The sequence below is a fragment of the Triplophysa dalaica genome, chromosome 19, assembly GCF_015846415.1.
Source record: "Triplophysa dalaica isolate WHDGS20190420 chromosome 19, ASM1584641v1, whole genome shotgun sequence".
Taxonomy (NCBI): domain Eukaryota; kingdom Metazoa; phylum Chordata; class Actinopteri; order Cypriniformes; family Nemacheilidae; genus Triplophysa; species Triplophysa dalaica.
Window position 1 is genome coordinate 14,831,489 of NC_079560.1, and position 13,961 is coordinate 14,845,449.

Here is a 13,961-nt window from a genome sequence, read left to right on the forward strand (position 1 = left end):
CGTCACCGGTCTTCACCTCCCACTTATGTGTGTGGTCAACGGGTTTGGCTCTCTACTAAGGACCTGCCTCTCCGGGCGCCTTCTCGTAAGCTGGCACCCAGGTTCTTGGGGCCTTTCCGAATCACCAAGGTGGTTAATCCGGTGGCAGTCAGGCTCAGACTTCCCCCCTCTCTCGGTCGGGTTCACCCGGTGTTTCATGTCTCCCGGATTAAGTCTGTGATTTCCTCTCCCCTCAATCCCGCTTGCAGCCAACCACCCCCCCCTCCGCCCCGTCTTGTCGATGGGGTGCCATCCTACTCGGTTCGGAAACTTCTCGACGTACGGCGGCGGGGCAGAGGGTTTCAATACCTCGTGGACTGGGAGGGCTATGGCGCAGAGGAGAGAAGCTGGGTGCCGTCTCGGGACATTCTGGATCGGTCGTTGATTGTGGAGCTTCATCGGAGACGAGGTGAGCCCCTCCCAGGCCGCCTGGGGGCGGTCGTGGGGGGGGGGTAATGTCAGTACCCTGGTGAGCACGTGCTTGTGTTGTCTCTGTGCTGTGTTCGGTTACGTGTGTTGATGTCTAGCAGCTGCACTCATCACTCCCTCGTTACCCTCAGTGCCTACACCTGGTGTCCAGTTAATTTCACCCTTACTTAATCTTCACCACTTCTCACTCTCATTGTGCTCTCGTCAACTCTAGTTGGTCACGCACGCTACTTGTTAGCAAGCCTAGCCTAGCCTAGCTTTCCCAGTCAAGTTGAGTCCTTATTTGTTTATCTAGTTTTGTCTTGTTAAGTCGTGTCTCGTGGAATTCCTGTGTGTTGTTCTTCAGTTACCCTGTGGATTATTCACTCCTTCCAGTCATTCCCGGTTCACCTACCTGCTACGTGGACTCTCTGCCGTGGTCGCTTCTCTACCGTCCACTGGACTGTTTCTTTCTCCTCCTGGGACCGGCACCTTAGGATCTACATCCTGTGGAAGAACTTTTGCACACAGTCGGATCAAGCATCTTATGGTAGCTCGTCCCTTTACCGTCTGTAAAGCAGTCGAGCGGGGACACTCTTCACTCTAGTCGCTGGCGTTGCCGTATGCTGGATTTCCCAGTTGGCCTCGTAGCCAGCGCGGAGGACTACGATCTTTGGCTCTATTCAAATCACTGGCGCTGCCGTATGCTGGGTTTCCCAGTTGGCCTCGCAGCCAGAGACTCTGCCTTGGATTCTATAGACTACCTGTCCACCTGCCTCTAATAAACTATTTTACCTGCAATTGAATCCGTGTGTTTCTTCCCGTGACACAGCCTCATTGGGTGTTTTGGCCCTTTATCACAAGACACCCTCAGCCTAGGGAGGACCACCGCAGGTTGATCAGACCTGGGTGTGTGTGACATTGCTACAAGGTCATCTGGCAGAAGCAGTGGGCAGCTATCACTGCAACTCAAAGGCACCACAATCGTTACTCACCGGCCCCGAGATTCGAACCGGCAACCTTTTGGTCACGAGTCTGACTCCCTGCTCAGCACGCTCAGTGCCCCCCCCCCCCCCCCCCGTATGTCATACCATTAAAACACATTACCAAGATCAACGCAACCATACGCGCCAACCCATTGGCTAACGCTGTTATAGCCCTTTAATACATGCTCCGTGCCCCCGACCCCGTATGGCATAACAATGCAACACACAACACCATTTTATTATGTGGTCTATTATTTCCTCCTTCAATTTCAACCACGTCCAGTGGCTGTTTCTCTTTTGGCGACAGTGGCAAGTTCTTTGACTATCGTCCGTTGGGCCTGTACTCTGATCCCCACTTTCTTAAGCAGCCTTGTAGTGGAATTGGAAACAAAGCCCCAGCAGCCCACGTCCACCGGGAAGACTTTCGCTGTCCATCCCCGATCTTCAGCCTCCGCTGACAAGTTGGCATACCGCTACCGGAGATACTTTCTTTCAAATGCTTTATTAATGGCCTCTCCCCGATGTACAGTAAACAAAACTATGAGGACTGTCCTACTGGGGCTGGATCACAGAACCATGTCCAGCCCCAGGTTGGTTCCAAGTCTGTGTTGAACTTGTCCCACGATGTCCTTATGTCTGAGGGCTGTCTTTGCATCTCCTAGCATTGTCGTTGGGTTCCATTTCCTTCCTGTCGCTACTGTTGGAGCAGCATCTCTTATATAGGAATCACAGGATTCTTTGAGCGTCATCTCTTACCTTGTTTTAAAACATTCATATTCCTCCACAAGGCTTGAAATCGGAAGAGAGAGAGCTCCATTACCGTACATCCCCATGTTGCTGAGGCATCTTGAAGCCCAAGCCATTTCCTCACTTTTGTACTCATCACTCTCTCCAAATTGGCCACATCAGGGGTGGCAAAAAGCCAAATTGGAAGCACCAGAGTTTCAGCTTCCCAGGAAGAGCTGTATTAATGATTTTCTTGAGTCCACTGGCAGTCTATTGCCTGAGTTGTTCCACCTGTTCGGCGTCTTTAAGTTCTGCGGTGTACCACCATCAAATGCTTTTGATGGGCTTGTCTGTGACCGCTGGTATGGGCTCATCCTTTATACAGAATCAGTCATTGGTAAATCTGCCCTTGACAATAGATATGCTGCAGGATTTGCTTGGTTTGACCTCCATTTGTGCCCAAATATTTGTTCTCCTAGAGCTTATCCAGCAGCCGCTTGTAGATGCTCTGGTTGTTGTAATGGTTGTCATGTCATCCATGTATGCTCTGATTGGATGTAGGCGCAACCCGTTTTTCGAACGCTATCCTCCAACCACCCAACGCGATGCTCAGATTATTTTTCCATTGCCATTGTGAAAGCCAGTGGTGAAATTGTGCAACCTGCCATCATGCCAACCTCCAGCAGTTGCCACGCGGTGGTACTATCCTGTGTGGAAATACAAAAATGTATATATAATATATATATAATAAAGTCAGTTTTCTTTTACCAAATTTCAAAAATACTTGAAAATTCTATAAAATAAAACAGTAAAATGGTTTAAAAGGACAGAATGTTGTATATTTTTATGTCATAATTTACTCATCCTCATGTCGTTCTAAACAAGTATACTGTTTTAATAATTTTTCACCTGTGCACCAAAATTTACAAAAAAGTAACTTTTTACTTTATATTCATTTGAAGCCATACAATAGCTTTTTTATAAAAAATAGCCTTCGATTTTCATTTAAAATAGTCCATCGAAAATCCTTATCTCCACACCGGGAGTCAAATAAAAATTATTATGTATGACAATTTGCAATTGACAACCTGGCAACACTGAATAAAAATATGGTGCAAAAAACAAATTCATGTTAGCTAACACTCCTAAATCCTTCAACAATTGAAATAAAGTTGAATCGATAAAAGAATGAACACTCTTTTCACCAGCTCAATGATAAATCACGTCTCTTCTCTCTCCATCAGTACAACAGTTCTCGTCCTCGTGTGGATTGGGAGATGTGGCACCCGACCCTCATCGCCGAGGCTCTCTTCGCCATCGCCAACATCTTCAGCTCTCTGCGTCTCATCTCGCTCTTCACCGCCAACTCTCATCTGGGTCCTCTGCAGATCTCTCTCGGCCGGATGCTGCTGGATATCCTTAAGTTCCTCTTCATCTACTGCCTGGTGCTGCTGGCCTTCGCCAACGGCCTCAACCAGCTTTACTTTTATTACGAAACGCAAGCGGCCGACGAGCCCAACAACTGTAAAGGGATCCGCTGTCAGAGGCAGAACAACGCCTTCTCCACGTGAGTCATGTTCAGACATCTTCTGAAGTGAAACAATACATTTGTATTGAAAATAACTATTTAGCATTTGATACGTCATGTAATGATACATAGAAATAGACATCCCTTTAACAGTTCACATGGCTCATTTCAGCAGTTGCGAGGTTGCTCAGCTTTCTTGATAACTGAAATCAAATGGACTGTGATGCACACATTATAAAGCTCATGCAGTTCATTTGATCAATGAAATCGATGTGGCAGAGATGCCACACACAGCTTAATGCTCACCTCCCACAGAGGTCTAAATGAATAGTGCAAATGCTTATGAGCTTTAAAAGATGTGACAACATAAAACAAGTCATCTGATCTTGTGACAGCATCTGTTGATGGTTGTGTAGCAGAAGCCTTTTTTTTCCCTCAGTATCAACGTAAATGTCATAATCAAAATTTGGAGATTCTCCTGAAGACATACTCAAACGGCTGATATAACCCACATTGTGATAGGGTGGAGTTTAGTCGGCGTCCACTGCCTCAATCTAACCTAACCTAACTGATCAACATTTAACTAAATGAGCATTAAAACTTAAAATCTAAATATAAAAGCTAATTTTAAAATATTAATAAAAGCTTAATAAAACTAAAATCCAAACTATAATAAGCACGACTTGTGGATTTGTTCTAACAAAAACACATTTATGAACACATTGTACACATGGTTTAGTATTCAAGGAAGTGGGGGTATATTCTGATGTGTCTGGTATTTAGAGAGTGGATGTATTTGGACGAACTTCATATATTAACATAACATATCAAACCCCTAGCATCTGTCAGGAAAGAATGCTTTACTCAGAACTGACTTCCGTTTTTGCCATTTCTAAGCAATTGTTTCATGGTGTATTTCATGTGTGACATCCTTCTTTAAAATAAAAGTCTGTCTTTACGGCTGTTGCCAAACCTTTTGACAGAATTTCCATACAGTATTTGTAAGAACAATTGCTTTTGGATGCTACAACTGTTGACCTTTCTTCCATTTTAACCTCTTTTAGATTTGAATATTTAATTTCAGTGTCTTTCTTTGTGGCAAATACATTTGTAAAAGTACAAAATTATATTCAGTTCCTCAATTACTATACAAAATTACTTTAAATTTGCATAATTTCTGCACAATTTTCATCCATACCGACATGTTAAGCTTTAACTTGTCTCATTCTTATTCATGTAGAGGTGTTAAACCACATGTAAAAAACACCAACATTACAAATTGAATCTCCCTCTTTTCTAAACTTCGGCAGTAATAAAAGGGGAAATAAAAAATAATTTACTCATCCTTGTGTGATTATAAACCTGTCAGACTTTATTTATTCTGCAAACCTGTTATATAATACTAACATTCAGTTTTTAAATCGTATTTCTATTATTCACAGCAGAATTATTTTCTAATTTTACTGTGTACTTGTGTTTCTGCTTTGCCTTATTCATCCTTTTCTCTCTCTATCAGGCTGTTTGAGACCCTTCAGTCTCTCTTCTGGTCTGTGTTTGGGTTGTTGAATCTGTACGTTACCAATGTGAAGGCTCGGCATGAGTTCACAGAGTTTGTAGGTGCCACAATGTTCGGCACCTATAACGTCATCTCACTGGTGGTGCTGCTGAACATGCTCATCGCCATGATGAACAACTCCTATCAGCTCATCGCTGTGAGTGACAACCAACACAAACGCAAATCAATTGAAATTTACAAATGCTGATTGTTTTCATGGAGTAAGAAATATTGGCTGAATTTACCGTTATTTGTTTTGAAAATGTATTCATAAACAACTTATAACAAACTTTATTAGGCCTACTATGACTTAATTACATAATACGTCATTTGTATTTCGAGATATAGTAATTTTAAAGGAGCAATTTTGAGATTTTAGCAACATCTAGTGGTGAGGTTGCGTATTGCAACCAACGGCTCACTCCATCCCACCCTTTCAAAGCACTACAGCAGCTCTCGAAGAAAAAAATGTTTGGTTCTTAGCTGAAGGAGTCAACATATTTACAAACACGCTCTTGTAAAGCAGTTTGTCCATTTATAGCTACTGTCAGTGGCGGCGCTGGGGGGGGCTTGCTGGGGCTCTAGCAACGTCAGAAAACTGCTTAGCCCCAGCAAAGCATCTCCAAGGAGTTCCTTATATCTTTTACGGATTGTCTATTTACACTGATAAAAAAATAGCCCGTCTTGTAAGCAGAGGCTATATATATACTGACTCTGCCCATCAGTTTTGATGCTAGACAAATAGCTTCTCTTGAGGCGTAGCGAGTAAAGCCTATGTTCACTACTTCATATCGTTGCAATGGTCGAATCTGACTCATGGCTATTTTTCCCCCATCACATATGAGATCATAACGTGGCTAACGAATGTTTAATAATAAAGTTGTGGGGTAAGGTTGGGATGAACGACTGGCAACGTAACTAAACAGACCTGACGGGCAAATTGTCTCTCCCATCAATGATAATTAGTCCCGCTTATACTTTACATATATTTTTATTTCTTAACATATTATTACTTAATTGATTTTAATATAATTAGATAATGTTTGATTGGCGTCTGTTATCAAGACTCAGTTGACTCAGCTGCCCAGTCGAACTTTTCAGAACTTTAACCTACAACAGAGTATGTGGAGTACGGGCCAGTTGTTGTGAATATATTCAACGTTTTGATTAATCTTCTGTTTATAAGAACACGTCGTGGTCTTTGCTTGAATAAGCGCGTTTTATGAATTCTATTTTAATACAATGAATAGAAGAACATAGCATTGATTAGTTTGCTTTTGGTTATAGAAGGAATAATTAGGCTAGCGAAGGACCCTTACTGAAAGGACTCGAACCTTGTGCTTGTTATTGTTTCTTAACAGCTCTTAACTCATTCTAAGATAATAAAAAAGCTCTTTATATACCTCTGAAGACATATTTGTGTATATTATATGACATTTTTTTGCCAATAGATCCTCCCAAAAAATACTCACTGGACCTTTAAATTATAATAAAATAAAAGCTTACATAAGATACACTCAGAGTCTTTTCCACCTCTGCATGTGTCCAACATGAGTACTGTTATCATAGTAAACACAATTCTGAGTAAAGCACGCGCTGTGCAATTCAAAGCTGAGTTTCACAGCACGCAAAGCCTGAGTCTGGGACACTGTCCCATTTGGCCATACAACACGCTGTCTTCTCTCCAACCGGCCTTCTGTTGTTCTGCTGTAGGATCACGCAGACATCGAGTGGAAGTTTGCTCGCACCAAGCTGTGGATGAGCTACTTCGATGAAGGAGGAACGTTACCCCCACCCTTCAACATCATACCCAGCCCAAAGTCCGTGTGGTACCTGTTTGTGTGGCTGCACTCACGACTGTGTGGACACGGAGAGTCCAGACACGAGGATGGGTGCAAACGTGAGAACTTCAGAGAGTTTACGGTATGATATTGAGTGAATGAGCCGAGCACTTTCATACTGTAAGCAGCGTGGGTGGTGTTTTGTAGCTTACACTGACACATCTGATACAAACCTTGCCAAAAATCAAACAAAACAACAAAAAAGTGCTTATACTTAGTTTTAGAGGTCAAGCTCATGGATGAAAATAAACATTCAGAGTTCTTAGATATGCCTATTAAATGGATCTAAGGATCTGAAGTGGTTAAAAATATTTGGGTTTAAACTGCAAGAGCTTGTCTATTGGTTACCCTAGCATAGGCTGATGGTGGTTGCTAGGCAACCTTTCTGCATCCATACCAATTCCCATGACATCCTTCCATCAGTTGAACTTCTGTCCTCTGTGTTGTGGCTCTACTGTTTCCGTAAAACTCACCCACACACAATACACAAAATCAACAGTTTTGGGCTTCAAAAAGCATTAGGTAAGCCTGCCATCATTTATTTTCATTTTCACAGCCAATGTGTGAGCTGCTTTTAATAGGCGGGACTAATGAGGGATGCATTGTTGCTTTGCACTAGTGGTCTTTAAAAATGTGTGAAATGCATCCTGTCGTTCAGTTGTTGGCTATTGTTACTCACAGGGCTGTAGCACTTCATATTAAAGTGATAGTTCTCCCCAAAATGTGTTTTTATTATTTACTTCATGTTATTTCAAACCTGTATGACTTTCTTTCTACTGCTGAACAAAAAAGATTATATTTTGATGAATATCGGTAACCAAACATCATCGGGCCACTGACTTCCATTGTATGAACAAAAAAAACATTTCTCAAAATATCTTCTTTTGTGTTCCACAATATACAGGTTTTGAATGATGTGAAGATGCATAAATGATGCACTATCCCTTTAAATGCTAAAGCTACAATATACAGCATATAACATTATTATTTCAAAAGAACAAGTATGACTCTTTCAGGTATGCTATCTTGTACCTTTAAAAGAGTAGTTCACCATCAAAATGAACATTTTCTCATAATCAACCCACTTGGATTGGTCACAATAGAAGTGAATGAAGGGCTGTGCTGTTCTGTTACCAACATTTTTCAAAATATCTTCTTTTGTGTTCTGGGGAAGAAAGAAAGTCATACAGGTTTAAAATGACAAGAGGGTGTGTAAGTGATGACAGAATTTTTATGTTGAAGGTGAACTACTCCTTTAACCAAAGATGATATCAAGATAATATTAACAAGATGCTGTTAGTTCTGTTTCTATGAATGGAGAAAAGTGCAGTGATCCAGTAAAAAGAGCCAATCATCAATCACTCATGATTTTCTGGAGGAGGGCCTAGTGCCGAGTGTTTTAAGATACTTGCCAACGATTGCACAGTAGCCTGAGCAAACTGGAAAAAAGTGTAGCACAATTTTAGATAAGAAACACAATTTATGATACAGTTTTAATCAGGTTGTCAAGTTAATTAATATCTGAAGTTTTTACCAGAAGAATGAAAACCGTCAAATAGAGATGCACCGATACTGAATTTATCCACCAATATCTATTATTCAGAGTGGTATCTGCTGATATACCACTACCTATTCTGAAGATTTAATTAATATTTCGTAGCTTTCTGAATGTAAATTATTCATGTAATGAGTATAACTTTTGAACATCAAACTGGTGATGTTTCTTAACATTATCTAAACATAGAGCACAAATTCGTAGGAAATTCCTGTCCTCTTTTGATTGACAGTATATATCTACCCTGATCATCGGCTGTTTTTAAACTAATAGTGAAAAATTGCTTTAATCGACCGATACCGATTATTGGCCGATATATCGGTGCATCTCTACTGTCAAGCAATGATAGCCCCAGTTCCACAGCAATGCCCTTAAATGTTCAAAAAGCACATTTGGGTATTCTGGTTTTATGGGTCTGGCTATATGCATATACTCCTTTAAGGTTTTAACATCAATACCAATTTTCAATACCAAAAACCATTAGATATTGAAAGGAATCGTTTCATGACATAATATTCCTCTTTGTTTCAGGAAAGGCATGCAGATAAACTCATTCAGAACCAGCACTACCAGGTGATGTAATTTGTTTGTACCCGTCAAATTATGTCAGTCAACGCTCATGCATGTCGATCTCAGCGTGCTGCACAGTTCAGATTATGGATCATCTTTAGATCCTCGTGTTATCGTTAACAAACGCCAGTTTATTCAAATGAGAAGACAACCATCCTCCTATAGCTGCCATGCATATTAATGAGTTACCAGAGCATTGCAAATCTCTCAGAATGTGATTGTTCAGGGTGCTTATAAGCAGACTACAATTATGTAGATGGGATGTTCAAATTAACCGAAGCCATATACACGATCGCACTGAAAATGTTTCCCGATATGCGTGAAACCACACGTTGGATTATCGGAGTATATTCAGCGTTCGTTCTAATTGTGTCACAACTCGTCCGGGCACATGGTTTGTATAACCGCAGGATCCCTGCGGTGTTCTAATGTATTAATACAGAGCTAGTCAGACTCCTGTGAACTTCTTCTGCTGCAAGTCGCCATGCTTTAATGAACACACATTATCAAAGAACACAGCTGTCATGCTCCGTAAAAAAAGAGGGATTTCGCAGCCACGACAAACGCAATGATTTTTGCGAGCACAAGGTTGTATGTTATTGGAAACAGCATTGGTGGCAAATCCTGATGTTTGAATGCTACCACAGTCTCGTCCATTATTGGATATGCAAATGAATGTTAATGAATGCGCGTACAGATTTTCACCTCAAGCTGATACATATGTCATGAATATGCCCAAAACTGAATTTTTCACTCATTATTAAAGCGGAATTGCAAAATATGCCCTTGCCAGTTGAATTCGAAGCCACCTTATTCAACCCAATCTATGAATATATCAGCAGCTCCTTTGGGGATACAGAAAGTCTTTGTGAATCTTATTTAAGGATCCACTGTATACAATTTAGCGGCATTTAGTGGCGAAGTTGTGAATTGCAACAAACGGCTCACTCCACCCCTCCCACCGGCCTTTTGAAGCACTATGGTGGCTGGACTAAGATGTCGTCACGTTTTCCTCTTTTGCCGAAGGTGATAACATATATGCGTGTTTCTGCAACTACAGTTACATCTAATTCCCAGCAGACATTTTTTTTATTTATGTCGAAATTTGATAAATGACGCTTATTTTCATACTGAAAATAAGTTAATTGAATTACAGTTTGACTTTATTTCAAACATAATTGTTCCAACGTTATTTTACTGCATCTTACACTCTTTGTATCATTAACTGATCATTTCAATGATTTTTTCGAGTAAATGTGCCTGTCCCACAGATTTGAGTCCTTACAACAACGGTAAAAAACTCTTCTATTATGACATTTTATCAAAGACAAACAAGTCTAGTTTCTATAGAAACAAATATGACCAGATGAGCACATTGCTGACAGATTAGGCCACCTCACACCTTCACTCACAAGATACCCAAAATATAAGGTAAATCATCTTATCTGTGTCTATTTATGTTGTGACCTTACCATACAGCTTAGTAATTCTATACTTTGAACTATATTTTAAAAATAAATGTATATTACTGTTTAACTCATGTTTATTAAGATGCTAAGAATCAAAACTGAACTATATTTTAAAAATAAATGTATATTACTGTTTAACTCATGTCTATTAAGATGCTAAGAGTCAAAACTAATCTAGTAGACCTTGCTAGCTGCCAGTTAGCTGCAAAATTAGCAAAAATGTAATTTCCGCAACATGTCTTGTACTGCATTTTCCATGTTCCATGCTTTTTTTTGCCCGTTTTATATGTATTACAGACTCTGATGATTAAATTAATTCAAGTTGATTTATTTTTTATTTTGGAGAGTTGTAGTTGGGCAATTCCAACGTTATGGACTTGACATTTTGTTTTATGGACGTGACATAAAAATGCTCAGAGAATGCATTTGTTATGAATATAGTGAACCATCTGTTTATATTTTACTGAACCATTGTTGATGGAGTCTTAACATCTAAAAATGTCAGTCTATCAAATTTTCTATTTAAAAGAAGGAAAATAAACATGCGTTATGGATGTGACAAAAAAAGGACGAGTCTTTTGGGAACGACAAACTTTGTAGGATTTCTGTGAAATAAAATGCACAATCCTGAAGCAATAATACCCAATGAATGGAGAAGGGATGCCTCATTATAGAACATTGAATAGTTACTTCATAATAATTTTCATGTCTCCATTTATGAGGAATATGTAACGCTATGGATGTGACAATCCTGAAAATGGCACTTACCTGACTAGGAAAAATCATGCACTAAAAATAACAAAATGCTTTACAAATTTGAAGAAAGATCTCACATGGGTATTTGAACCACCAAATGTTAAAATCTGTGCTGTTACCATAGTAAAAAGCGTTGGTAAAAACTAAATATTTTCATGGTAAAGTTGACAACTGGGAATTGCCCAGTTGCAGAAACAGCGATTTACGAAACGCGTTCTGTAGAGCAGTTTGTCTGTTTAGGGCCACCGTAGAAACAACATGGCGAATTCCATCAAAGGGGATGTATGTAGATAGAAATACCTCATTCTAAGAAAATAAAATCATTACACTATGTAAGGTCTTTATAAACCTCTGACGACATAGTTATTGCATTTCTATCAATAGATCCTCCAGAAAAATCATACATTGTACATTTAGGGTTGTTCAAGATCATAGGATATCAGCAGGATGTCTACAGTATGTGACGTTTATCCTGTTTGTGGCTGTTTTTAGGAGGTAATCAGAAACTTGGTAAAGAGATATGTTGCAGCCATGATCCGCAGCGCCAAAACAGATGAAGGTCTGACAGAAGAGAACTTTAAGGTGTGAGATTTTTTCATCAGCACTTGATTCAGGGTGATGGCATGCACAGATACTTAATGTATGCGAAATGAACACAAACATTTAAGTTGATTGATATGCACCATGCAATGTATGGACAATATCTAAAATGTATGTAAAAACGCATGTAGTGCATGTAAAACATTTGAGATGAACATGTTTGTTTCTCTTTTGATGACTGTCTGAAGAAATCTGGATAACAAATTCTTTATGGGCCATTTGTGAACATCAATCCATCATATTGGAATTATTTCATGTGCAGTAAGATGTACGTGTACTTTGCAGTTTAGGATCACTAATCTACATCTTAAAAAACGTTTGATTCACACTCTCTTATGGTCAAACTTTCAGACAAAAATGTTGAAATAGTTTCATGCGATGATAATCTTTATTTCATCATTTTGTTTATCTGTCGCTACTTTCTGTATTAATACATTATGGATTTGATGTAAAGGTGCTTTAGAGCAATTCAAATTGTGAAAGCGCTGCAGAAATTGTCTATTTTTCCAAATCTATTTGAATTATAATGAAATTGTTGCAACAAATCTGTGGAACTTTGAAAAAAGATTTCCACCCAACTGTCTCATTTCAGAACTCAGAGACAGCTTACCCCAAAAAATCTTTCATCATTTACTCACGCTCATGTCATTCCAAACCAGTATGACTTTCTGTCTTCTGCAGAACACAAAAGATATTTTGAAGAATGTTGGTAACCAAACAACTTTGAGCCCCATTGACTTCCATTGTATGGACACAAAACCACTGAGATGCTTCTCAAAATATCTTCTTTTGTGTTCCACAATAGAAAGTCACACCCAGGTTTTCAATTTTTCTTTTTGGATGAACTAGCTCAAGTATAAATGTCACGTTCAAGGGCCTTTTTTTAGTGCACTTATTATAATCATCATTAGCCAATTCTCAAACCTCATTTTCCTGTAATTACATTGTGGATTATTCTCCATTAACTGAATCCTCCTCTCCTCCGTGGCACATTCAGGAACTGAAGCAGGACATCTCCAGCTTCCGTTATGAGGTTCTTGACCTGCTGGGCAACCGTAAACCTAATCACCGCACTTACTCCTCCAGCAGTGAGGCCACTCAAGATGAACCAGCCGAGACAGATGAACACAAAGAAGAGGACGCCAGTAAAGATGCAGATAACAGATGCGAAAATTGGGGAAGGTCCTGTCGATCCAAAGCATCAACCTCCTTCACCCAATCTCACAGAAGAAGCAAAGAGTCTCAGTTCAGCGTATCTTCACTCTTCAAGTCCATGTCAGGCTTGGAGTGGAGAGCTAAGGCCAGACCTGAAAGCAACGGTTTGGGAAAGGACATTCCGCCTTCGTTCGTCCACACCAGCAACCTCCTGCATCGGTGTTCACGTTCCAAGAAAAGCTCACTGCGACGTTTGGGAACGTTGATGACGCGTATGAACGGACACATGCCGCAGCAGTCTGCGTACAGCATCTCTGACAGGGTACCGCAAGCGGACTGGCACGGCCCCCCGATGCTGTCCGAGTTAACAAGGAGCGAACTGCATCTGCACGTGCTGGGACTGAGATCAACAGAGACCGAACAGAACCTGTCCACTTCTCGACAGGTTAACGGCAAGGACCGTCTTCTCCTCGGGACTAACTCGCCAACCCCCCTGCACTGTGCTTCCAGTCTGCCCGCTTCCAGCACTGACATGTGCCGGGGCTGGATGGGACCCTGTGACAGTTTGGGTTCCTCAAGCTGGGACCAAGAGGAGTCTGTTACAACCCAGCTGTAGAGGTGCAACGGCAAGTACTGTCGGCAGATTCATGACTGCAGAGTTCTAGGAAACAATATGGCCTGTGACACTCAACAAATGTTTACTCAAAAAGCCGTCTTTTGTGATTTTACATTTTGTATAGAATCCAAGCAACTGGCAACTTACATTTAAATGT

The 13,961-nt window shown here is 40.4% G+C and overlaps 1 protein-coding gene across 2 annotated transcripts in view; it reads left to right on the forward strand.

Moving 5' to 3' along the window:
• The window catches only part of LOC130407587 (short transient receptor potential channel 5-like), a 37,086-nt gene extending 23,250 nt beyond the window's left edge, over positions 1 to 13,836 (forward strand). The window contains exons 6-11 of one of the 2 annotated variants that reach the window (XM_056730626.1): positions 3,404 to 3,726; positions 5,204 to 5,399; positions 6,956 to 7,165; positions 9,170 to 9,211; positions 11,926 to 12,015; positions 13,031 to 13,836. In XM_056730626.1, coding sequence (XP_056586604.1) covers positions 3,404 to 3,726; positions 5,204 to 5,399; positions 6,956 to 7,165; positions 9,170 to 9,211; positions 11,926 to 12,015; positions 13,031 to 13,804 — 1,635 coding nt within the window. In that variant the 3' untranslated portion in view covers positions 13,805 to 13,836. The remainder of the gene's footprint in view (positions 1 to 3,403; positions 3,727 to 5,203; positions 5,400 to 6,955; positions 7,166 to 9,169; positions 9,212 to 11,925; positions 12,016 to 13,030) is intronic. The other variant, XM_056730627.1, reaches the window with a different exon arrangement.
• Positions 13,837 to 13,961: the final 125 nt, after the last annotated feature.